The following is a 25,472-nucleotide window of genomic DNA, read 5'->3' on the forward strand; positions in this document are numbered from 1 at the left end:
CACACCAGGCAGGTCCGAGATACTGTTGTGGAGAAGTTTAAAGCCGGATTTGGATACAAAAAGATTTCCCAAGCTTTAAACATCCCAAGGAGCACTGTGCAAGCGATAATATTGAAATGGAAGGAGTATCAGACCACTACAAATCTACGAAGACCCGGCCGTCCCTCTAAACATTCAGCTCATACAAGGAGAAGACTGATCAGAGATGCAGCCAAGAGGCCCATGATCACTCTGGATGAACTGCAGAGATCTACAGCTGAGGTGGGAGACTCTGTCCATAGGACAACAATCAGTCGTATACTGCACAAATCTGGCCTTTATGGAAGAGTGGCAAGAAGAAAGCCATTTCTTAAAGATATCCATAAAAAGTGTCGTTTAAAGTTGCGACCAAAAGCCACCTGGGAGACACACCAAACATGTGGAAGAAGGTGCTGTGGTCAGATGAAACCAAAATCGAACTTTTTGGCAACAATGCAAAACGTTATGTTTGGCGTAAAAGCAACACAGCTCATCACCCCTGAACACACCATCCCCACTGTCAAACATGGTGGTGGCAGCATCATTGTTTGGGCCTGCTTTTCTTCAGCAGGGACAGGGAAGATGGTTAAAATTGATGGGAAGATGGATGGAGCCAAATACAGGACCATTCTGGAAGAAAACCTGATGGAGTCTGCAAAAGACCTGAGACTGGGACGGAGATTTGTCTTCCAACAAGACAATGATCCAAAACATAAAGCAAAATCTACAATGGAATGGTTCACAAATAAACATATCCAGGTGTTAGCATGGCCAAGTCAAAGTCCAGACCTGAATCCAATCGAGAATCTGTGAAAGGAACTGAAAACTGCTGTTCACAAACGCTCTCCATCCAACCTCACTGAGCTCGAGCTGTTTTGCAAGGAGGAATGGGCAAAAATGTCAGTCTCTCGATGTGCAAAACTGATAAAGACATACCCCAAGCGACTTACAGCTGTAATCGCAGCAAAAGGTGGCGCTACAAAGTATTAACTTAAGGGGGCTGAATAATTTTGCACGCCCAATATTTCAGTTTTTTATTTGTTTAAAAGGTTTGAAATATCCAATAAATTTCGTTCCACTTCATGATTGTGTCCCACTTGTTGTTGATTCTTCACAAAAAATTACAGTTTTATATCTTTATGTTTGAGGCCTGAAATGTGGCAAAAGGTCGAAAAGTTCAAGGGGGCCGAATACTTTCGCAAGGCACTGTATATACATTGTTTAACATCATTTATTCATAACTAACGTAGGCTATACAGTCCCTCCAGAAAAACGTGATTATGCGATCGCATAATTCAATGCATAATCAGCCAAAGTCCGCATATTTATGCGAGGGCCGCATTTTTGGGAACGTTATGAAGTGACGTAAATACGCAACGTGAACATCATCGAAAAGCAGGGTGTTGGGGGAATCACTTTTTTTTTCTCTTTTTCATCAAACTGCAGTTTTTGCAAGTTCCCGCAATTTTTGGAAGTTCCCCCTAATTTTTGCAAGTTCCCGCAATTTTTGCAAGTTCCCTTAATTTCATCGCATAACTATCTAGCATATTCCATCGCATTTTTTAAGAAAACGTGCCGCATAATCAAGGATTTTTGCCCGCAACAATCACAAAAAAACTCCAGAGGCCAGCCTCCGTTTCACCTCCTCAGCATCCATTTTCTCGCTAAACGAAACGCATCACCTGACCGCTCATTTATCGCGCAACCCGGAGCGCAAGCCCGAGCCCGTGTAAAACGATAGAAATTAAGACCGAACCCGAAAGATCTTCAGCTCTGGTGCCGGCCGCTCCTCATTTACATGAAGTTGTCTGGATTCAACTTTATGCAAATGAGGAGCGGGCGACTCAACACCTATCTTCTCCAGTCTCCTGCGACGCTACCAGAAAGCATTGCACGGCTGCTCCCGTAGCAATGAATGGGAAGCGTTGAAATGACGCTGACGATGGACACACACCTTAACACTTGAAATTACACCTGCCTGATAATCGGAATATTTCCCTAGTTAGAATATGTGGCAAGTTGTGTATGGATGGACTCACCCGTCTTCTATGAGCATAGGGGTTGCCAGGGGGGCCAGGTCTTCAGCAGCCACCAGCTGCAGCACCAGTGGGTGGGACTGTGGGTAGAGGCTGCGGGGCTGGGGGGCCAGCAGGCCGGACTGGGCCGCGTAGCTGAACAGGTGAGGCAGGAGCTGATAGTGTGTGGACATGGAGGTGTTTATGTATTGGTCCCTGAGGGCCGCCGTGTAGCCGTTCATTTCCACGGAGCGGCTGGAAGCACACAAAAGGTCAAAGGTTACACACACACACACTTGGCCATACTTGTTTATATTAAAAGGAATAATGGGACATTTTGGGAAACACTCTCGGGTACCAACTTTCCCAGAGTCCGATAAGAAGATGGTATAGCTGTGTCCAGGACAGAGTAAGGCTAGTATAGTTTGAGCGGTGGAAAAATTATTCAGATCCTTTACTTAAGTAAAAATAGTAATACTTCACTGTCAAAATACTCTCTTAAAAGTAAAAGTCGTGCCATTGAAAATGTTAAGTAAAAGTATGTAAGTATCGTCGGGAAAATGTACTTAAAGTATCAAAAGTAAAAGTACTCAATGCAGAATTCCTCCCATTTTAGAAACTGGAAAGGATCCAAACAGTTGTGAGTTTAATGGTCTAATCATTTGCAGCTGGACTTGTAGGCCGTTATATTGTTGGCTAGTTTCATTTATAATAAAACCTCAGATTTTATAAACTGAGTAAAAAATACAATATTTCTCTCTGAAATGTAGCGGAGTAGAAGTAGAAAGAAAAGACTCTAGTAAAGTACCTCAACATTTGTACTTAAGTACAGTACTTGAGTAAATGTACTTAGTTACTGTACATTCCACCACTGTATGTAACCTAACAGATACAAACACTAGACTCAGAATAAAATGGCCTTCCAAAATAAAAGCATGTGATAAAAGTAGCAAAACACTGACATCTCGTGCAATTACTTTTTAAAGGGTCAGCTCACCCCGAGTTACTCAAACACATATTGTTCTCACATATCCCTAGCGGTAGGTTTGGAGATATCCGTCTATGAGATTTCTGCCTCCACAGCAATGCAATGGAAGAGGAAAAAAAAGTTTAAATTGTAGTGCTTAAGGAATTGAAAAATGAAACCTAACTGCAACTTTTGTTCCCCAGAAACAACGCACCAGTTACTATAGAAAGTCCCCAGAACACCTTGCAAACCGTTGTTCCACTTGACTAACTAAGTGTAAACCAGTTGATCCAACCAGTTGTGAGTTTAATGGTCTAATCATTTCAGCTGGACTTGTAGGCCGTTATATTGTTGGCTAGTTTCATTTATATTAAAACCTCAGATTTTATAAACTACATGTGTTTTGTGTGCCAAAATCTTAATGTGTAAAGTAGCTGAAGCTGTCAGATGATTATTCCCCTACCCCTAGACCCTACAAGTTAAGGTGCAGACACATTTAGCTGACGGCTGACCGTTGACAGAAAACCCCGACGATATAATCAGTCGCGTCCCCGAGGTCCAAAAAACTGCCGCGGGACACATTCATCCGACACCAACTTGAGAAACCTAATACGTCTTGATAACAGCAGGCGGCGCTACTCTGTATTGTCGCCCAAGAAATGAAAACCGTAAATTGCGCAACATCTTCTTCTTCGGGGAATTTACAGCAGCCGGTGACGGAACATCTGTCAGTACCCGATCCGTTCCACCGGCACGATCCGTTCTGCGCATGTGCAAGATGACACGTATGCCATGATATGCGCAGATGATAATACTGTTTCACGACCTGCCCAATCTGTTCCACGCTACCCTCCACCGGGATAGCTAACAGCTAATTCGGCTAACCGCTAGCCGACAGCCTTCAGTCTAAAATAACGCACGCACAGAACGGATCGTGCAGACAGAACCATTGACATATATATAATGGACCAACAGAGCCCGTTGCTCTGGACGGAGACCAGTGAAGGCTATTAGAAGCACTTTTCCGGTGATCTCTTGCTTTACTGAGCAGCCTCCAACTGACAGAGACAACGTAAATGTGACGTGAGCAACGTGTCTGAAAGTTGTAAGTCTTCTGGTAGCTGTGCCAAGAGAAATCTCAATCATTCCTAATCTTACAGAGACGGAGAGCGTATGTATATGTAAGGAGATAACATGGGCACAGGCTAATTATTGATCACTAACATGCTAGTTAACATTAGTAATTAAACCTAAACAACGTAAGTCGAAACTGCCTGCGAGCTTCTCCTGTACTATACGGTAATTCCTCTACTGTGCGACAGTAAGTCACTTGGTTATGACACAATCGTTAGCCTATTTTTATAAAAACGTCTGCTACGCAGCCATAACATGAGGTACAAGGTAATGGAGGCTTTTATACATTGTCGTGTTTCTTTAGAAATAAACAATGGACAAATAGAGTCTTTAAACACTTCAGATGTAAAGTTATTCGCTGTCAAAGTGGCGCCAAAATGTATGCTAGGCAGTGGAATGCTAACGGGAGGTGATCTCTTTGTAGCGTCAAAATGGCGCCATAGGAATTCGAGTTCTGAAGCGAAGCTTACCCCCTTGGGCAGAACGGACAGCTAGATTCAGTCTAAAATAACATTAAGTCAAACATAATGGGAAAAGCAGGCTACAGCTAAATTAAGACTTTACAGTAATAACAATAAAGACAAGTATTGAGTGATTGTATTTTAAATGAGCACAAGTAGAAGTGACGTAACAGCTGTTATATATGTTAACGTTTATTTTCAAATTTTATTTTGAGGGTCTTTTAAAGTTTACATGCTGTCTCAGCTAGCGGTTAGCCGAATTAGCTGTTAGCTAAACTAACGTTAGCTTAACTGTGGAGGCTAACGGCAGACCGCTACAATCAGCTAGCGGTTAGCCAAATTAACCGTTAGCTAAACTAACGTTAGCTTCCCTGTGGAGGCTAATGGATGACCGCTATAATCACCTAGCGGTCCGCCGAATTAGGTATTAGCTAAACTGACGTTAGCTGGAGGCTAGCGTGGGAACAGATTGGGTAGTGTCGTAAATCCTTGTACCACAGCGCATGCGTGAACATCTTGCGCATACGCAGAACGGATTGTGCAGGTGGAACGGATCGGGTACTGACAACATCCCTCCTTTATCTGGTATGTTTATGTCACTTCCAGTTTTCTCGTGCATTGGTTCGCTAGTGAAGTACGCGGCGCAACCAATGGGCGCTACTCTGTGTTGTTGCCCAAGAAATAAAAAACCGGCAGCTGATAGGACGAACGAGTCACGTGGATTTGTTTTCTCAGGAAATCCAAAGCCAGACTGTCATGGCGACCGTTCAGAATACGATCTCATATTGTACTAAAATAGTTCACTGAAACATGTTTCTGAGAACATTTTAAGCGAGAAATAGGCCGTGCAGTTGCTGAATCTGTCTTCATTTCAGCTCAACAAAGGTCAGTTTAAAAGATTTACGTCAGATTTTGAGAGACTCTAGTCACCTCATTCCGCTCCCCATTTCCGGGTGAGTCCCGACGGCCCTGCCGCCGACCGAACATGTCAGGTCAGCCAAAATGAACGCCGACAGCCCCTCAGACGGACGACGGCACGGGACACACCGAACAGATTTGAGTCACTGACCTCGCCAGACTGTCCCACGGCCGATAATCGGCCTGGTGTGTCAGCGCCCTTAGATTAACCTACATCCTATATACCTGCCCATTTACACAAACTTTATCCTCTCAATCTTTTGCACATTCATCAACATTTTGCACATCTTCTTCCAAACCATTAAACCTTTTTTTGTTAAAACAGTTATACTGTACATATTTGTTTATTTATACTACCGTTTCTTTTCAATGTACTGTTTATTTCCTTTTAATGTGTTTATGTATGCACCATCCACCAAGGCAAATCCCTTGTAGGTGCTACTTGCTTGGCAATAAATCCTTTTCTGAATCAGATTCTGCGTCCAGTGTTTGTGCTAAGCTACTGTAGGCTAAACCCATCCCAGATCTACTACATCTCTGTACTGAACATCCAGACTGTTCCTTTAAACTTCCTAACCTGTGACCTTATGGTGGAGCTCCACTCTCTTTACCATTACAAATCTTAGCGTACTGTATTTCTTTTAGAAACTGTAGACACAACTTTGCAGTTGAGTTCATTTCGTACCTGCATATTAATGCTTACTGCACTGCGCAGGCATTCGGTTGGTGTTGTTCATTTCTGCTTGCATTTCATTTGATAAAACAAGTATTCCTCTGAATAACTATCCTGTGGTGATAAACCTTATGTTTATACATAACGAGACTAAAATAAATACAGCCAGGCGAGCAGCTAGACAATATTTGTCCTTGGTGAGTGCAGATAGACATTGTGCTCATCTGCACAGCAAGAATTGCAGATAGCGCAGCGAGTTCTTTGTGTTCGCTATCATCAGCCGAGTCTGAGGAGATGGGCATATTCAGAATTTTTTTGTGGCTGATGAATACCTTTTAACTAAAAGTCTGGTTAAGATGGGAACGAGGTGTTAAGACTGTCAGGGCCGGCTCATTATCTCAACGGTGAGGCGAGTGCCTGGCGCTGCGGCGGCTGAGTGGATGAGGTGAGCGACTCACTTGGATGAAAGGGTGGAGGCAGGTGACGGCTGGTTGCCCTCCGAGGCTCCGTTGCTCGGAGAGCTGTGGTCACTGTCGCCGTTGGTGCCCCAGGTGTGCTCCGGGGCATCCTCCTTGAACTCCTGGCCCGACATGATCCGCTCTATCTCCTCCTCAGTGATCTGTAACACACACACACACACACTTAGAGCTTTTTTTTCATTGGAGCACATCCTAATGTGACCAAAAGCACTGGGCTGTGTATCTCAGGTCAATGGATTAGCATCTGCTAGCACCACACTGTTTTTCACTCAAATGTTGAAGAGCAAGGACGCACAATCATATTGCGTGTGTGTGTGTGTGTGTGTGTGTGATTGCATGGGTGTATGTGCGTGTTACATGTTCGATGTTCGGACATGGAAGTGTGTGTGTGCTTGCATGTGTGTATGTTACATCTTCGATGTTCGGACACGGCTGTGTGTGTATGTGTGTGTGTGCGCGCGCAAGCATGTGTATGCGTGTGTTTGATTGGCTGATACACACACAACCAAAAATAAAGGAATCCTTTGCCTCTCTGCAAAGAAAAAAAGAGAAAGAAAAAAACACGGACAAAAGCTGTTTTGAAAGGCATCAGCATGCCAGTTAAATGTGGTGTCTTGTATCCGTATCTCAGGGGTTCAATTTACTTTGATTTCCATTAATTCAACACGCATACTGAAACAGCAATTCATTCCATTATTAATGGCAGGGAGGCATTTAAATGGAAGCGGGCGTTTTTTTTTCTTTTTAATGGACTTGCTGAATTGAGCTGGAATGAATTGACCACATCCCTACCTAGCCTTGTGTCACACATTATCCCTCACCGCTTGTTTCTCTCGTCGGTGTTAACAATGCAGCCGGCTCTGACTAGGGGATAATAAGCGGCTACATGATTATACACTGAGGATACAACAAGGTCAGGGCTCACTCTCGTTACATACACCCGAATCATTAGCATTACAGCACTCCAACTTTAAGTGAATGGTTTGTGCTCTGAATGCAATCGCAGTGAGCTAACGACGATAATATGTACAGCATAGAGTGACTCTCGACTGGCTGGTTGGGGGTGGGGGGGGGGGTCAGCGAGTGTCACAAAAACAACATTTCTGGCGAGTATTGAACAGGAAGGCGGTACGTTACCTGAACAGGCCCGATGCTTTTGTTCCTCCCTCCTGGCATGCCATCCTCCCTGATTGCTGCGTGACAAAAAATAAATATAAAAAAAAAAGGAAATCTACATGTGGTCAACAAGCAGAACATGATTAAGGATAAGTATCAGAGCACCACCCGGTGGCTGAAAGAAATTACACTCCACATCATTTATTTTCCACGTGGGGATTTTATTTTTGAAAACAGAACTTTTTCTTGTTTCTGTTGGCAGGCAAAGATGTTATTTTTTATTTTATTTTTCCTGTTTCCTGGGAACAGTTTGCTAAAAGTTAAGGGAAATCTATTTCACGTGTCAACACAAGTTTAATCACAGTATTTAGAGGATGAATCATATGAAGGAGCACTGCAGGCTCATTTACGATTATTGCCCACTGGGAGGCAGCGTTGCACTTAACTAACCGGAGTGAGCCGTCTCTAGTGTTCCCTCGGGTTAGGCCAAACAAAGTCCCATGGTTAGGGTGCAGGTGGCTTCCTTCCAGGAAGTTAGCAGATAAATCCCTCTTGGCATGTGCCACGTTTTGGGTTTTCATAACTAAAAATATTTGCTGATTTAGCCTAGTTTTAAGTTTAGGGGTTAATGAACATAATGATGTAAATCCAGGGGTGTCAAATGTAGTTCATGGGCCACATCCCCCCAATTTGAACTCAAGTGGGCCAGACCAGTAAACCACTCCAAAGAGATCAGAAACTTTATCGTGATCAGACCTTTTTTCACATGTCGTAGTAGGAAAAGCACAGGTGTATTCAAAAGCATTAATGATGGCTGCATTCCACTTAGGAGAGGCCCTGGTATTGTGCATGCTGACTCAAGACTACGTTTACAAGCTGTCAATTTTCGGGTTATGGTCGGGTTAAGGTCACTATTTGGGTTTCTGAAAGATTTGGAATAACCCGTTAACATGCGTGAGCAGAGAGAGTTAGTCCTGTATACATGGAATTTGTAATCAATTGGCAATATCCCGAGCCTGATGGCTGCAATAGTTTTTAGGTTGCTACAACATATTAAGATTGTACTACTTATTCAGGTCATTTCATTATATTTAAATCATATTTATAGTGTTTTTATGAGAAGAGAAGGCCATGGCAAAACACATTTCATTATCTCTGTACTTTTAAATGCACATGACAACTTGAGATGGTCCGATACCATTTTTTGCTTCCCGATGCAGATTCTGATACCTGAACTTGTGTATCTGCCGATATCGAGTACCGATCCGATACCAGCGTGTCATATATTTTATTATGTTTTAACAACTGTATACTATCCCTGTATGGATGCGATATGATTTCTATTTTTGTTGTCGGTCTGGCTCAGGTTAAACTCTTTGTGAAACATGAACAAACGCAAACAATGAATGCCACAGAACTTTCTTTTATAGTTATAATGGAAAAAGAACATAAATAAAATACTTTAACGTAGATTTTCTTTAGGACTTTATTATGTGGTATCGGATCGGTGCATAAACTCAAGTACTTCCCGATGCTGATACCAGCGTTTTAGGCGGTATCGGAGCCGATACCGATACTGGTATCGGTACATCTCTATGACAATAAACTTGAAACATGAAACTTAGTGAAGTTGAGGTTTGACACCCCTGCTTTAAAGTGTTAAAAAAATGAAAAACGGAAACAATGTCCCTGTGATGTGTCCATGCGTTACCTTTGCGGTTCATCCCCATTTGCAGACACTTGAGCAGGCGGCAGTACTGGCAGCGGTTGCGCTGCTTGCGCGACATCTCGCAGTTCTTGTCGCGGCTGCAGCGGTACACGCGCTTGTTGCAGATGCTGCGCTTAAAGAAGCCCTTGCAGCCCTCGCAGGAGATGATGCCATAGTGCAGGCCTGTGGCGCGATCTCCACAGATAAGGCAAGTTCGCTGGTCCGCTGGATCATCTGTTAAAGGGACAGAATAGAAAAAGGAAAAAGGGAGGCATTTAAAATTAGGGCTGAACGCACATTTATCAACATGGGCACAGTGTCCAACATGTAAATGTGCCAGATTTACCCACGCGGGCAAATTTTTCATTTGCAGGCCCTAGCAGGTTGATGGCTTAAAACAATAGATACGCTACAACAATACAACGCATATACATTAAATGAGAACACATAGGCAAGTATAATGACACAACCAAAAAAGTTACACACTTAAGCTTTATTAGCAGCATCTACATAGTGCACCTTAAATGATCATGTTAGATAAAGTAATAAAAAAATGAATGAAATATCCACTGTAAATAAAATGAAATAGACTTTTTAATCCCGAAGGAAATTTGTCTTGGACAAACTAACAATATCTGCTGTACACAATCTGTGATATGCAACATTATTCCAGCACTTGAACCCTAAAATAAAAAAAGAGGAATGAAATATGTTGAACCAAATGTTACACCAAACAGGTCAACTAAACATTGCACAATCGCAATCTCGATTCCGATTTGAAAACGATTAATCTATTTGGAACCACTTCCACCCACCTTTTAACACTAATTCATCCGCAGCGTGTAAAAAAAAGAAAAGAAAAAAAGTAGGTGTTTTTAATTGAGACCATGAGGGGGGCGCGGTTGGGGCTTAAGCACTAGCCAGGCTCTGGCTAATCCAAAAGGATTCTTAAGCCCTATAACTCTTATTTTGTGAAAGTGGAAGGTGTAACAGGCAGTGGGACAGGCAGCGGAGACGTCTCGAGGATGTTTTATTCAGCAGCTCTGATGAGAGGAGGCAGCGAGCTAAAAACGACACGGCTGATTTGTTTACAGTCTCTCCTTTCTCTTCTTCTGACAACGGCAGTATCACATGAAACAGCCTCTTCCTGCTGAAGAGCTTTGAGCCACAGCACTCTGAAATGTCTGAAATGTTGTACGTCAATCAACTCAATCGGTGACTGACAATTTGTTGAGTTTTAATATCAGTCTATCCATCTAACTCCTCAAGTAGCGGTTCTCAAACGTATCACTCAAAGGTCCCCGTCGGAATTATTATTTTTTTTTTAAGGTCAGGGGTCCGGAACGATTGGCGAAAAAAAAAACAGTTAATCAATCCACTAACTTATAACTATAACTTTAACCCTCGGGTCAAATGTGACCTATTTTCAAAAAGTTACTATATCAGAAATGTGGCTTTCTTTCAACCAAATTGTCAAATATATTATGTGGATGTTTCAGTACAGCGCTCTTCACAAGTCAATTAAATAATCACTTCACTACTTCCACTGGATTTGGGTGTTTTATTCACTGTTATAGCATATGAAGAAAAGAATTGATAAGAGAACGTTGAAAAAAAAGTCGGGGGGAAAAACTAAACGTCAAAAGTGCAGAAAAAAAAAAATAACTCGACAAAGACATCGGAAAAAGTGACAAAGAACTTTGGGAAAAGTGACAAAACGAAAAAGCTTAAAAAACATGGTAAAAAAACATTTAAAAAAAACGGGGTGAACACCGGGAAAAGTGACAAAAGTGTCTTACGGTTTTAATTTGAAATTTGAAGTTGCACGGTCGACGGGAAGACAACACAAGGGTTAAATAACACACATTCAAGTTGAGTACTCAGTTCTCCGGGTCAACCTTAGTACCGGTACCGGTACCTGGAATTCGGTATTGGAATTTTCGGTAGCCTATAATTTCTCTCTTATAACAAAAAAATGTATTTCAGTTGTAAAAAATACTGTAAGTCCAAACCTATTTATGTTTTTAGGGGGAGGGCGATCATCTACAGTCTGTTACACTGCTGTTCAACTGCACCAACAATGTATTGATCAATAGAAAATGTTATTTAAAAGTAGAAAACGTTACACTTCATAAAAGTATTGTATTCATAACAAAGTTCTGGTCCGGATTCCAACGATCACACATTTCTAGTTATGGTTGAAATTAACACATAGTTTACCGATTTACATGTGAAAAATATGTTTGCTCTAATACACACTAAAAGTATTGCTTTTTAAATGGAGTCTGGTGGGTTTAGCGCTAGCAACATCAGAGCTGTTTCTGGTTAAACAGAAAGGTCTCAAAGAGGTTTTAAAGGTCTATCTCTGAAGGGATCCTTTCCATAATGTTGGCAGACACTTAGAATATTAATCTGAGCCTTCGCCATCTCGCTTAATGCTGGACCAATGTCAAAGAGTGTTGTTCCCATCAGTCACTTGGACACAAAAACATAGGGAAATAGGTTGGAAAAAAACGGTAGTTACCCTTTAAGTATCGAGTCATTCAACTCGTCATTCAATACCCAATTTCAATACCTAAGAAGTAAATCTCATCAGCGTCAGTGAGCCAATAACCATGCAGCATTCTTCTACCAAGAAATAATGTCTGTGATTGGCTGTCAAATGTCACACGTTGTAGAGACACGCAGGAAAAACTACACAGAGACAGCCTCACGCAGCAGGAGCTGGAACATAAATAAAAAAGATTTGTGCAGTAATGTTGCAATTATTTGTTGTTTAATAAAATTGATATTGAACAAAAAAAAAAAAGTATTGTTTAGGAACCGGTATCGAAGTCCCAGTCTTGGTATCGCTAGCGTTATCGAAAAGTTTACTTACAATTGGTGGCTAATTTTCAGGACCGGCCCATGTCAAGCCAATCTCGGCCTGGATGTTCCACACAGGCGCTCTCTCAATCATTAGCTTCCTAAAAGAGCGCACACGTTGTGGTACATGAATGAATGAGGGCTGTCATTTGGAACATGCAATGGGATATTTAGGTGCTTGAGGTAGGAGGAAGAGGGGGCTCACACCGTGTGGACAAAGATGTCCTGAACAAAGTACATTAAAAAATAATAGTAGGAATTAAACTTGTGGTGTGATGCTGGTTTATAAAGGCTGCATAGCCGGCAGCTTGCTGACCATGAAGAATGAGACATTAAGACGGCAAGAAAAGAAATGGGCCAAAGTTTTAGAAAGTGATTCAAAATGACGTTTTGGATGTATGGGAGACCACAGATATGTGACAGGGTGGGGAGAGGATCAAAGAGCCACGGGCATTACTGAGTACCTTCTTCGTGAAGCTACTTTTACTAATCATGAAGGTGCTCTCAAACTGTTAAGACAGCAAACTGAGAGGGCGGTTGGAAAATCTGCTCTTAATCCCCCCCCATCTACCTCCAGGCTACATAACGCACATAATCAAACTCACGGAGGAAGCCGAGAATTAAGTCGGAGCACATATTCTCTGCTGTCCATGGTCTTAAGCTTTTATCACGCGCACAAACACACACACACACACACACACACACACACACACACACACACACACACACACACACACACACACACACACACACACACACACACACACACACACACACACACCTCCTGCTAACAGCCGCAGAGAGCAGATGGGTTGGACTCCATGGTTACAGAGAACAGATACTAGCTGCAGCAGGAATGTGGCCTTCTACTGATCTGCAGGCTTCGCTGGGATCCAGCATATCAGGACCAGATTGGTCATAGTGCATTCCGTTTACCACGCAACTCGGAAGCCGATGCTGGGAATGACGTCGCGCCCGAGTCGAATACGTTCCACGCACAAGTCGGATTTTTCATCGCTTTCGCTAGCTCTAGCCAGGTTAGCCATTATTAGCAATGCATTACGCTTCTCTTGTTTTTTTGTGCGTACAAACTGCTTAACAACACATCCACGCATAGAAGATGGACAGCGCTGAGTGTACGGCTGATTTAGTGAGACACAAATAAGACGAAGTGCTTATAACTGTATGTTACCACAGCTTTCACTACTGTTGATGCACGGAGTAGCCATGTTGGACTTCGGAGCTCAGGGTACTCAGTGGTTGTCCGTGTTCCAAGCTCAGAAATCTGAGGTCGGGGTGGGGGGGGGGGCTGACTTTGACCTCGGACAAGCCGACCAGTGTGTTAGTGTTTCTAAAATTGGGATGTGCGTACTTTGGAGTACTTCAGGGGGTACGTGAGATTTATTTCTATTCTAAATAATATCAGACATGCATAATTACTATAATTATTACACCCTATAGGCGTGAATGGATTCAGTGGCTCTGAATATTTGCGGGGCAGGGGACATCGCATGAGCAAAATTAAAATAATACAACGTGGAACCAAAGCTTATCAATAAACTACAAACTATGGGAAGATATGAGACACTTATGACATACAAACTGCTACAAATTCTGCAAAATTTGGATTTTCTTTATTTTAATTAGTCACTTAGCCCAGTAATGTCTCCTAGCGATGACAAAACAAGACAGATCATTTCACTTATTTTATGTAATTATTGTAATCACAGACTCTTTTCAATTTTGTTGTTACTTCAGGCGAGCAAGCTAACTCTTACTACATAGCTTGTAAACTGTCAAACCTTTTGTTGCATAGTAAGTAGAATTATGTAACATTTAAGCTTGCGATTCTTCTCTTCTTGGGTACACTTACAGCTCAGGGTTTTTTTGTGTGTGTTTGAGCCGGAGATAAAAGCCTCCTGCAGGACCACTGGTGGTTGGTGGTGGATGTAAAGAGCTTTAATGCTCTACTAAAGAAAGAATGTGGTCATGATAAAACACAAGAATGCATGTGGAGAGCAGCATGTTTTTGCTTTCAGAGAGAGCTTGCTCATGAGTAGAGAGAATGAAGAAGACATAACAGGTCTGAGGGCTGCCGTCCAGCAGGTTAATGCTGGCTGCTGAGCCTGAAGATTAACCTGGACATCTGATTAACGTAAGACTCTTGTGTAATGGAACAAACAGCCCCACACACAGACGGGGACCTTTACCCTCCTATGGGACTCTGTGGTTGGAAGTCAATAATGGAGGCAGACAAGCTGGGGATTGAAATCCCCGACTGTACAGACAGGTTTAAATCGCTTTCCTACTGACTGACTCCAATCATTTAGTTTAAGCTCCGGTCACACTACAGTACTGCTAAAGAATCACACACTGCTATCATTCAAAATCTCCATTGGTCCAGATGGTGGACTGAAATAGACATGCTGCTTTTGGATCACATTTTATGTAGTCTACGTTCCACTTCTGGGATTGCTCCGGTGCCGCCGAAATTCCAATGGCTGAAACTCATTTCGGCCATGTGTCCGTTACCTTCCGCTTTCTTTGTGTTGGAATTCTAAACTCCGGTTGATTTCTGAGGACTATGGTTAACTGCTCCTCAGATCTCTGCAGGGTAAATTGGGTCCAATCTGAGTTTTCTGTTGCACGACTAAAACAACCTTTGAACGTACACATGTTCCACCAAAACAAGTTCCTTCCAGAGGCTATTTTGCAGAGGCACCCCTGCTCCGAGTTTTATTTTACAAAATATTAACACAGAGTTCTGATAAATAATCACCAATAATGTGGATACAGTGACTTAGTGGGTAAAGGCAAATAGTTAAACAGCTAGTAAGTCTGGTAAGTTCACTTAACTGTAATGCAGCCTTTCAAACCAGGAAAAGACAACACTTGTGTCATATCACAATATCCAACATTTAGGATGATATTTAGCCTCATATATCGATGTCGATATAACATTGATATATTGCCCAGCCCTAAGATGAAGCCGCTGAAGAGTCCCACAAACACACATGATGATACCGGTGACCTCATGATACAAGAAACCTGATATTGGGACCATCGTCAATGGTTGACCTAGTCACCCATCACTGATTAAAAGGCACAATGTTTTGACAATAAACAGGCCAAAGTGACACCATCTCTTAATATTCAAATGAGCAGGATTAGAGTTTTCTGTGTGTAGATCATTTAAAGGGCCAGCTCACCAGAGGCAAGTGACTGAGCTGAGAGCTAAGCCTCCCAGTGAGAGGGGGGGGGGTTTCATAGCAGGGCTGCAGGGTTCATGTACTAAAGGTAATTAGAAGGAGGTGGGGGGTGTATATGGCATAAAGCCTATCCCAGATAATGAATGGTGAATTGAGGACTTCTAAAGCCCAGGGACAGATTACCATTTAAATGGTGCAAGGTTTTAAATGTGCTGCCTGCAGAAGCCTACAGGGGCTGCCACACTGTACAGAGACAATGGGGCGTCACACAGTGAGCCCATCCTGGGATTAGAATTTAACTATTTTGGTGATTAACTCTATACAGCACAGAGGTTAAGGCGACTCTGAGAGGAAGCTCAACCAGTCTCAGAAATACCCTTGCTGAGGCACACAGTGTGACCTTTAGCTCTATAGAGATGATTTAACACCGTTCTATCATTACAAAAAGTAAGAATACAGGATATAATTAGGGACACAACTAATGATTAGTTTCATGAGATTATTTTCTTGAGGAATTGTTTGCAGGATCAAAATTAGCATCACCCACTAGCCAAATGGCGGTAAATTATGCAAATGTTTGGTAGATTTCCGTCAATCAAAGTTAAACTATTGAGTGGCTAGTGAAATGTGAACATTCACTAGCCATTTGGCGTGTGGCCAAAAAAGTTAATTTTGCACCCTGATTGTTTGGCCTGAAAAATGGCAGAAAAAAAGTGAAAGATGGCTATTATCATTTTATAAAAACTTTGTTTTGTCCAACCAACAGTCAAAGACTTAAATATATTAATTTCTACAATCGTATTAGACAAAGAAAAGCAGCACATACTTACATTTAAGAAGGCACAATAGGGGATGTTTGGCTTTTTCTTATAATAATATCATCAGAATAGAAATAATAATGAATAAATAAATCAGAATATTAATATTAATTGTTTCTGCTCTCTAAATAATGGCTATATTGTACCTAAATTAACATCTTACATCTTACAAGATCACAAGTGTGTGGACTTGCCTTTAAGGATTAAGAGTTCTGTAATCTCTCTAAAAACTGAAACACAGAAGACTCTTCAAAATGAATACAGAGGAACACCAACTTCAATAGTGACAATCTCTAGTCTGTAACTGCTTCTTTATGTGTGACAATATTCACTAAATTGACCCCCTTTACCACCCACTGTTCTGCCCATGGGACAGCACTGTGGAGAACTATAACAAACAGCAGGTATGAGAAGTTACATGAATATTTTTTTCAATTCAATTTTATTTATAGTATCAAATCATAACATAAGTTATCTCGAGACACTTTACAGATAGAGTAGGTCTAGATCACACTCTATAATTAAATATTAAGAGTAGACGGCAATACACTATCGACAGATAAGACTCTTGTCTTCCTGGGTTATTCTCAAGAAGAAAACTCTGCTTTAAAATGATCCAGGTACAATGCCCAGCAGAATTGTTTTCATTACTTGGAGGACCACCCCCTTTTTTAAAAGGGTAAAAAGAGTTATAAAAGTTGAAAGTGATCCAACATGCTTTCGAGATAATCCAATTTTTGTTTTACGTTTTAGCTCTGAATGAACTTCAGGCATGGCAACACAGAGCACAAGAGTTGAGCGGCAGTTTAGCACGGATTCAGCTAAAGTCTCAATAAAGAGCTTTTCAGCTGCTAGGCTTCAAAATGAAGCAGAGAAGGCAGACTCAACAATCTCACCACCCTCCTCAAACACTTTCAGCTAAAAAAAAAAACCCCTGCTTTTACTGTAAAGCGATCACCTCTGCACACGTTACTGTAAGTAAAGCTAAGCATTAGGCCATATGAAGACCCTGGCATCATAAAACATGAGGAAGATCAGCTCCCCAGCCAGCCATTTGTCAGCCCATGTGCTCATTCAGGGAACACATTAAAACCATATATTTCACTGGCCACCCTATGTGAAAACGCCCGACTTCCTTCATTGAGGCAAAAACACAAAAGGCTATTAGTTGCCTTCACTCGGGCTTATTTGCCAAATCTATCACCCTGTCTTTCAAGTGCATGGCCACCATATAAAACGGGCTGATTCACACCTTCAACACACTTGATCTCACATTGTCACGTCCTATGACTCCTCCTCCTCCTGCCTGTAGATGACAGTTAAATATTCATGACATTTGCTCTGAGGGGTTTCACTTGGTAAAGGTTGCGTCTGCAGCATGTTTGACCCCGAGTTTGTGGCAGTCTGGTAAAATAGATAATATGTAACCAGTGGTGGAAGAAGTATTCAGATCCTTAACTCCAGTAAAAGTACTAATACTTCACTGTAAAAAAAAAAAAAGTACAAGTACAAATGGAAGAGTGACATTTTTTTTAATTGTGGTGCTTAAGGAATTGAAAAATGACACCTACCTGCAACTTTTGTTCCCCAGAAACAACGTACAAGTTACTATAGAGTCCTCAGAACACCTTGCAAACCGTAGTTCCACTTGACTAACTGGAGCATTGTTTTAGACACATAGCTGTTTTTGAATGTATTTTTTTGGTTTCGTCTATGAGCATCATCAATGAAATTCAGTTCATCTCTGTTGTAGTTGCAGCAAACATCTTAGAACAAAGTCTAAGACAGACCTCTGAAAACATGGGATAAAAGAACCTAAACTAGATGCATTGCTGGATACAACTTGGACTTATTAAGGAATATATGGGTGAACTGACCCCTTTACAACCAACTTGGGTGGTGTGCCGTGTAAACCATTTCATATGTCATATCTGATCTACTATTAAAACATTACTCATCAGATGTGTATTACAAGGGGTTACATGGTGCTTTACTAGAAGGTTCTTACTTATCTAACTGATAGATGGAGGCAGCAGAGGCTTTACATGTTTACTAGTCATGAGGAGTACTACTAAGCCTGTGAAAACAAATGCCTAATGTCTTCTGTGGCTGTAGAGGGGCTTTGTTAAGTCCAAGGAAATAACAGTGATGATGTCTCGCACGATAACATCACCAGGGTTATCTCAGCTTGGGCTTGGAGAATACACACTGTAGCTGAGCCTGTGTTGCAAACTGTGGATGTGGAATTTGAAAGACGTGGGCGGTTACCAGGCAGGAAGGGTCTAACAAAAGAATGCTACTAGTTGCACTGTGGGAAATGTAGGACGCAGTGGGAGTTTTTTTTAAGCTTAAGGCCGCGTTTAGACCACAGAAAGTGATCCGGCGATTATTCACAGGGCTGTGCGGCGGTGTGTGGGGGTGTCACCAAATGGCCCATTTGTGTGACGTCCTGTTGGGTTGTTAAACGCCCTAATGCAGCACAAGTTAACTTCATTTTTGTTGGTTTTCCGTCAGATCGCTTAGTGATCTCGACATTTCCGACCGGATGTGAAGGAAAAGTGACGGAGGGACTATGCTTTGTTGTTGCAGGAAACAGTGCGCTGTTACACTAACTCCTGTTGGGTTCAGGGTTTGAAATCTTTCTTGAGGCAGCGATAGAGGCAGGAATGTTTCCCGTTTACTGTACGGCGCTCTCACACCGCCTCAAAATCATCGCCAGTGACATGATTGGCCATCGCAGAGTGACAGTGTCAGGTTGCGTTTCTCCAAAAGTTGAATCAGTCTCAACTTTTCGCCGCATGTCGCTGTGTTCCCGCCGCACAAGCCCCATTCAAAATGAATCGGAAGACTTGCATTTTTGTACTTGCGGCCAAGTAAAAAGAGTTAAGGGCAAAGAAAAGCATTCCGACAAAAATAGAAAAAGATTACACAAAATGTAAATAAATTCAAATAAGACAAAAAAAATAAAAAAAGGCTTAGATACTATACAAAAGAGTCCTTGCTGTCGGTCCTGCACTGTGTTTACACCAATACGCCAATGCCCAGTGAATTGTCTGTGTAATGCATTTTCAGGTTTGTTAATATGGAGGGAGATTAGTTCTGAAACGGTGCTAGTATGCTCGTGAGGACGGACATCGTTTTCGTTTTAATACGCCGGTTTAAAATACAAAAAAAAAAAAACTCAGCAGTGTGGATGTAGGCTAAGCCTCTGCTGCTTCCATTTTCTCCATCTGCTGTCTGTAAATCCTCCAACTTTACAGAAACGCAAAACTATATTGCTGAAGTACCCATTTAATGTATTTATTATTTTTAACACTGGAAATGGATTATACAGAGTTGATAGTGGATCCTGCTTACGTGTCCTACATGCTAGTGAAGTCTGTAGGCACTTAAGGTTGATTTGCAAAGAATCTCACGTTGTTAGGATTTGGATTGTTGCTATATTCAGGAGATTACGGCTAAATAGTTGCAGCTGGCCAAATGTCCCCTCAATCAAATGCGAATTCTGAATGAGATAGGAACGTTCTGCAATTTTGGTGCAATCTTACTCACTCGCAGAAAGGCTGTTTTCGTTCAAATAACTTCTAAATGAAATATTTAGCCTGTGAATTTATCGCGAGGCCATAAAGTGAAATGGGACGATGACTTGCGGTGAAGGTAAAGAGTTATAAAAGCAGTGCTTCATCTTGACCTCCACCCAATTTCTCTCTCTAGCTTGGGTGCAGAAAACCCCCGATGCTCTGTGTCTCACACACACACACACACACACACACACACACACACACACACACACACACACACACACACACACACACACACACACACACACACACACACACACACACACACACACACACACACACACACACACACACACACACCCATTAAAGGCTGCATTGTTTCCCAGGGGTTCAGCCTGGGTTTAATTTTGAAATTCCTAACACAAACCAGGAAATGCAAGTCACGCATTTTAACCCCCCTGTCACTGGCAAAGACGAACAGCGCTCCTGTTTCCCACTGCTCCCAACATGTCCCAACAACGTTCACTGTAACCCAGCTGTTCGAGTGAGATGCGCATCAGTCGTCATGTAGAACTGTAAGAAATAGTCTTTTCACACAGAGGAAAAGGGCATGAATGTACAAGCGCAGCATGCACTGAGGCTGAAATCAGCCGCGTGCTGACCCAAGACTTTTTTTCTTCCATGATATCCTATGTGGAAAGTGCCCAGGTTTCCCCCATCTCTTTGACACTCTGTGAGCTGCATCATGCTGAGAACAGAGATGTATCGTGGGCCAAATCTCCCTATTGTCCACACCCGACGCACACAAAAGGCTGCCGGATAGTGTAAAGCAGCCCTTTTGAGTGGCTGACAAGAGCAACAAGGCCTGCTGCTGAAGGGGTTTTCTCTTCAGGTTTTGTCTCGGGCTTTCCGTCACAATCATGCCCAGCTGAGACAGGGAGCGGGGGTTGGAGGAATCTGCAGTATTTTTCCGCAGCTGGCACCCTCCCTCCCTTTCTTCTTCCCCCCTTTCCCTTCCTCATATCTCTTCTTCTCCTCCTCCTCCTATCTAACTTATCTCTCCTACCTAGGGGTGAATGAGGGGAGCACCCGCCTCCACCCCCCCCCCCTTCCCCCATACTTGACTGGTATGTGCATGGACACCACATCTAACACATTGTCAGGGGTTAAAAGCATCCGACTCGGATGCAGCATTCCTGGCAGCCCACACTGTGATGCTAATCTTACATGCAACGTTCATGGAGTTGCAGATCAGGCTCGTTAACGAGACAATGGCGACCTGTTGACATTGAGGTCTTGATAATATACACCCAGGCTTAGAGGCTAAATCATTAGCATTGAGTAAAACCACAGCAGAGATAGGCTACATATTAATGTTATGCTAATATTGGTGAATAACGTGGGGGAAAAGCCTCGGCTGTAAGTGTCTGGCTCACTGTCTCAGCTTTGTTTGCATCTAATAAGATCATTTACATGTTTTTAGTTTTTTTTTATTCCAAATAATGTATAGCTGCATGTGGAGAACTTTGGTGAAGATGCATTCCTATATTTATGTGCACATGAGTTGCTCCTTTTAAAAGGTTTATTTTTTTTTAATCAATATTACTTCGAAATCAAAGACCAATACCCTACTGTGACAAACGTACCCAGCCCTTATTATTTATATATATATATATATATATATATATACACATAAAAACGTTTGCTTAATATTTTTTCGGTTATTTACTGTTAATTTGAAAGAAAAAGAAGAAGAAAAAAAAAGTAAATGGAGTTCTGTGTGTTGAACCAGGTTAACAATCCTGGAAGAATAAAACCTGCTTAGTACGCTTGAATGGGAACGCTGTTCAATTAGTGTTCTACGGTTAATAAAGTTTGTATGTTACTTTTTTTTTTTTATTGATCGTGTGCCATAACATTTTTTGTGTAATACATAACATGCCAACATTTTATACTAACAAAGAAAGAGGACAAACTGTGGAAGTGATGCATGATGCAAGCCTGTGGCCAGTTCCAGCTTTCCTATTATTTGCAGAACATTAAAACCACCACTTAAAAAAAACAAAACAAAAAAAATAAGACAGCAGAAACTGCTTTTTTTTGTTGTTGGCCCCGAGCTCTTTTTTTAATGCCGGGTCAGCACACGCTGATATAAACCATGTGCTGACTTTTACAGCCCGGGCTTTGTGATACACACTCATATAAAAGTGCGGTTAATGAATGTTGAGTCTCTCCTACATTAACGGTGTGAGGGGGGGAGGGGTGGGGGGGTACTCAAGAGCCAGCAGGATAAACTCCCACTGATATTTCCCATGCAGGACCGACCAAAACACTGTTAAAAAGTCCACCGTTAAAACATGGAGCTCGTTTTGGCTCAGCAGATCATCTGAGGCAGACATGTCCTTCGGTAACAATAAGCAAAAAGAAGAAAAACAATGTGTGTGTGTGTGTGTGTGTGTGTGTGTGTGTATATATACGTGTGTGTGATTTTGTATATGTATTTAACTGCACCTATAATATTTCTGTCCCTGTAAATTGTTCCCTTCAAATGGACTTAAATAAATTGTTAAAATGTGTGTATTTGTGTTGGGAGTGGGGGGGGGGGAAGGGCAGTTGAAATAACACACCCTTTAAACAGACAATGATCTGCAACATGATGGACTTGTGCGTGCGTGGTGTTTGCTTTGACAAGGCTTTGGATCGGGGAGATGGATACGTTTCAGTGAAATTAGGAAAAGGAAGAAGCACGCACGGCTGGAATGAGCAGCCCCTGTCATTGGCTATTTATAGGCGTGCATTACAGAGTCACAGGAGTCCCTGACCTCCCCCCACGGTTACTATTGATCTTCACACAGCTTCTGTCCTCCTGCACCTACATCCACATAAACAACCTCTCATGCTCCCTCTCTCTCTCTCTCTCTCTCTGCCTTTTGTGTGCGTTTCTGCCCCCCCCCCCCAACTGAATGAATACATCCTTTCCAAAATAAAAAATACAGAACAATATCAACAACAGTAGGGCTTCCTGCAGAATGAAGGCGATGTGGTGAGTGTTAGCAGTAGTACGTGTGGAGTTAACCCCTCCCTCAGCTGGAGCACAACCAACATGGCTGCTGGCAGAGGGATTAGCACGAGGGGGAGGGGGGACCAATACAGTAACACAGTTCCTCCAAATGCAACACAGCTAGTCCTTGAAGGGGAAAATAATCGAATGAAGGACGTTACTACCAGCAATTCTTTCATGGTCTTTAAAACTCCCCCAGCGGCGAATTCGTGGAGGATTAGCGAAGTTATGACGAAAATGATTTGAGTGAACGCTACAACCAACGAAGTGCGAGATAAGCGCTTATCTAAGGACATGCGGCAGCGATGAGCAGTCCAGGACACTTTGCTTTGCCATGTGGACTATATATCTTAAAAAGAGTGAGAGAGGCTCACGTTCCAAATTCCTGGACTACAAGGGGAGGACCGGGGGTGGGTGCTTGGGGAAGGGATGCAGTGCGAAAACTGCCAAAGGAAGGTCATTTTATTCTAGCGCTTTAGATAGTAACAACCAAATGAAGCGACAAAAGAACAGACGAGCCAAAAGCAATTTGGGTTGAGGGTCATCAACAAAGTTCAGGGAGAAGAAAAAAAAACTACACTATGGCTCAGAACAGCATGGAAGTAAAAAAAAAGAAAAAAGAAAAAAGAAAGAAGCAAAAGAAAGAAGGGGCAATAAATAGCAATATGTGAAAATACTCTCAGTTCAGGGCTAGTGGTGACTGGCCAGCAGAGGCATCACATCAACACTGTACAAAAGCCACAGGCACATACCAGAGATCAATACACATGGAGGCGCACCGCCATACGTCATAACACACTCACACACACACACACACACACACACACACACACACACACACAGACACACACACACACACACACACACACACAACACACACACACGAAGGCATCGATCACAAGGAACCCTGTGAAAAGCTGGAATATCTTTCTGCTCATTAGCCGTGGCCTGAGAATCATTAACAACTCTCTGCAGAAAGGCCTAATCCCATCAAATGCAGCGCAAATCTAAAAGCAACGTAGCATCTGTTTACCCAAACTGCAGCAAGGATCTAGAGCGCAGCAGATACCGGAACTAATTAGGCTTTTTTTTTTTTTTCTTCAATAGTTCTTTACTAAAATGTTTTTTTTTTTTTTACATCCATTTATAGTAATTCCAAGGCAATATCATTCTCAAATATACTGCAGAAACCAGTTGGATATGGATCTATGTTTGACGGACTAGCAATATACTAATGGGACATATAAAAACATAACAGAAACTAGCCTCCCTAATCAAACAAACAAACAAAAAAAGGGTATACAACAGAATATTACATTCTCTCTGCTTCAATTACAAACAACTCTCTTCTCCCATGCACACATAATTATGGTGAGTTGAAGTACGGCCCATTTAAAAAATAAATAAAAGCAATAGCCTTCTCTGCTGGCTTACCTTCCCATGTATCCATTTCATGCTTCTCCCAGTCTGCCTGGACCCCATTCAAGCTCGGACTTAGGCTAAGAAAAAGCCACTGGGCCTGGTCGCCTCATGACTCTCTGTTCTTTCTCTGCCTCAGTTCTCTCTCTCTCTCTCTCTCCCAGCAACCTCTTTCTTCGACAGCCTGTCCCTCTCTGACCACAGCCAGAGCGGAGCAACACCACTGGTCACTTTACTGCCCAGTCACATGACCGCAGAGTTCAAGCCCCGGGGTCACAGCTTGGCTTGAGGTCCAATGACAGCTAGGGGTTATCGGAGTGGAACTGATAGTCCTATTTTCGCTGCCGTTCAACAATACTATCCTCCCCAGCCGGCACTCCCAGCCCTCGCCCAAATTAGCCTGCCCTCCCCTCGACCAACGCCTCTGGCACTTCTGAGTGGGACCAAAGTGCACGGCTAAGCATAAACACAGGTTCAAGCTGACAAAACACACAAACATGAACTAATTGAAGCACTTAGTGCACAAGGTAAAGCTAAAGTTCCTCCACTTGCTTGGTTACAAGCTGGGGCTGCTCGATTATGAAAAAAATAAAAAATAAATCACAATCAGGATTATTTTCGTCAATATTGATATCACGATTACTCGTCTTTTTGAAAAGACAAATTATTGAATTTACACAAAGGGTGATGCAAATCAACAGTGAAAACACCTTGATCTGTGGAATTTCCCTTCATACGTTTGCCGTTTAAAAAAATAAGTCAACTTGCAAAACGCGACGTGCAAAATAAGCATTTTACGATGAATCGGTTTATGTGATCGTTAGGAGCCGGTATCGTTATCATGATTAACACTGCAAGTAATTAAACAGCCCTATTACAAACTGAGCAGAGTGGAAAGCAAAAGGAGCACAGGGCCAATGAGATGGAGGCCAAGAGAAACGCTGAGGTGGATGCTCTTCCTCCAATACAATATCCATAAAGGATGAACATTACATTCAGATATTCCCAGCTAAACGTGGGTGTGCTCTTGTGGTCCAACATGGACACTCACAATGTTTTCAATCAACGGGAAATACTATTCTCCATCAGC

At 42.2% G+C, this 25,472-nt stretch overlaps 1 protein-coding gene across 3 annotated transcripts in view; it reads right to left on the bottom strand.

The window, feature by feature from the left end:
- The window catches only part of nr6a1a (nuclear receptor subfamily 6, group A, member 1a), a 124,088-nt gene that overhangs the window by 8,348 nt on the left and 90,268 nt on the right, over positions 1-25,472 (bottom strand). For 2 of the 3 annotated variants that reach the window (XM_039804378.1, XM_039804379.1), the window contains 4 exons: positions 9,493-9,723; positions 7,803-7,858; positions 6,645-6,805; positions 2,058-2,288 (listed from right to left, as the gene is read on the bottom strand). In XM_039804378.1, the coding sequence (XP_039660312.1) occupies positions 2,058-2,288; positions 6,645-6,805; positions 7,803-7,858; positions 9,493-9,723 (679 nt within the window). Of the gene's footprint in view, positions 1-2,057; positions 2,289-6,644; positions 6,806-7,802; positions 7,859-9,492; positions 9,724-24,397; positions 24,679-25,472 lie in introns of those variants that run through there. The other variant, XM_039804380.1, reaches the window with a different exon arrangement.

This window comes from Perca fluviatilis, chromosome 6 (genome assembly GCF_010015445.1).
Source record: "Perca fluviatilis chromosome 6, GENO_Pfluv_1.0, whole genome shotgun sequence".
NCBI classification, from domain to species: domain Eukaryota; kingdom Metazoa; phylum Chordata; class Actinopteri; order Perciformes; family Percidae; genus Perca; species Perca fluviatilis.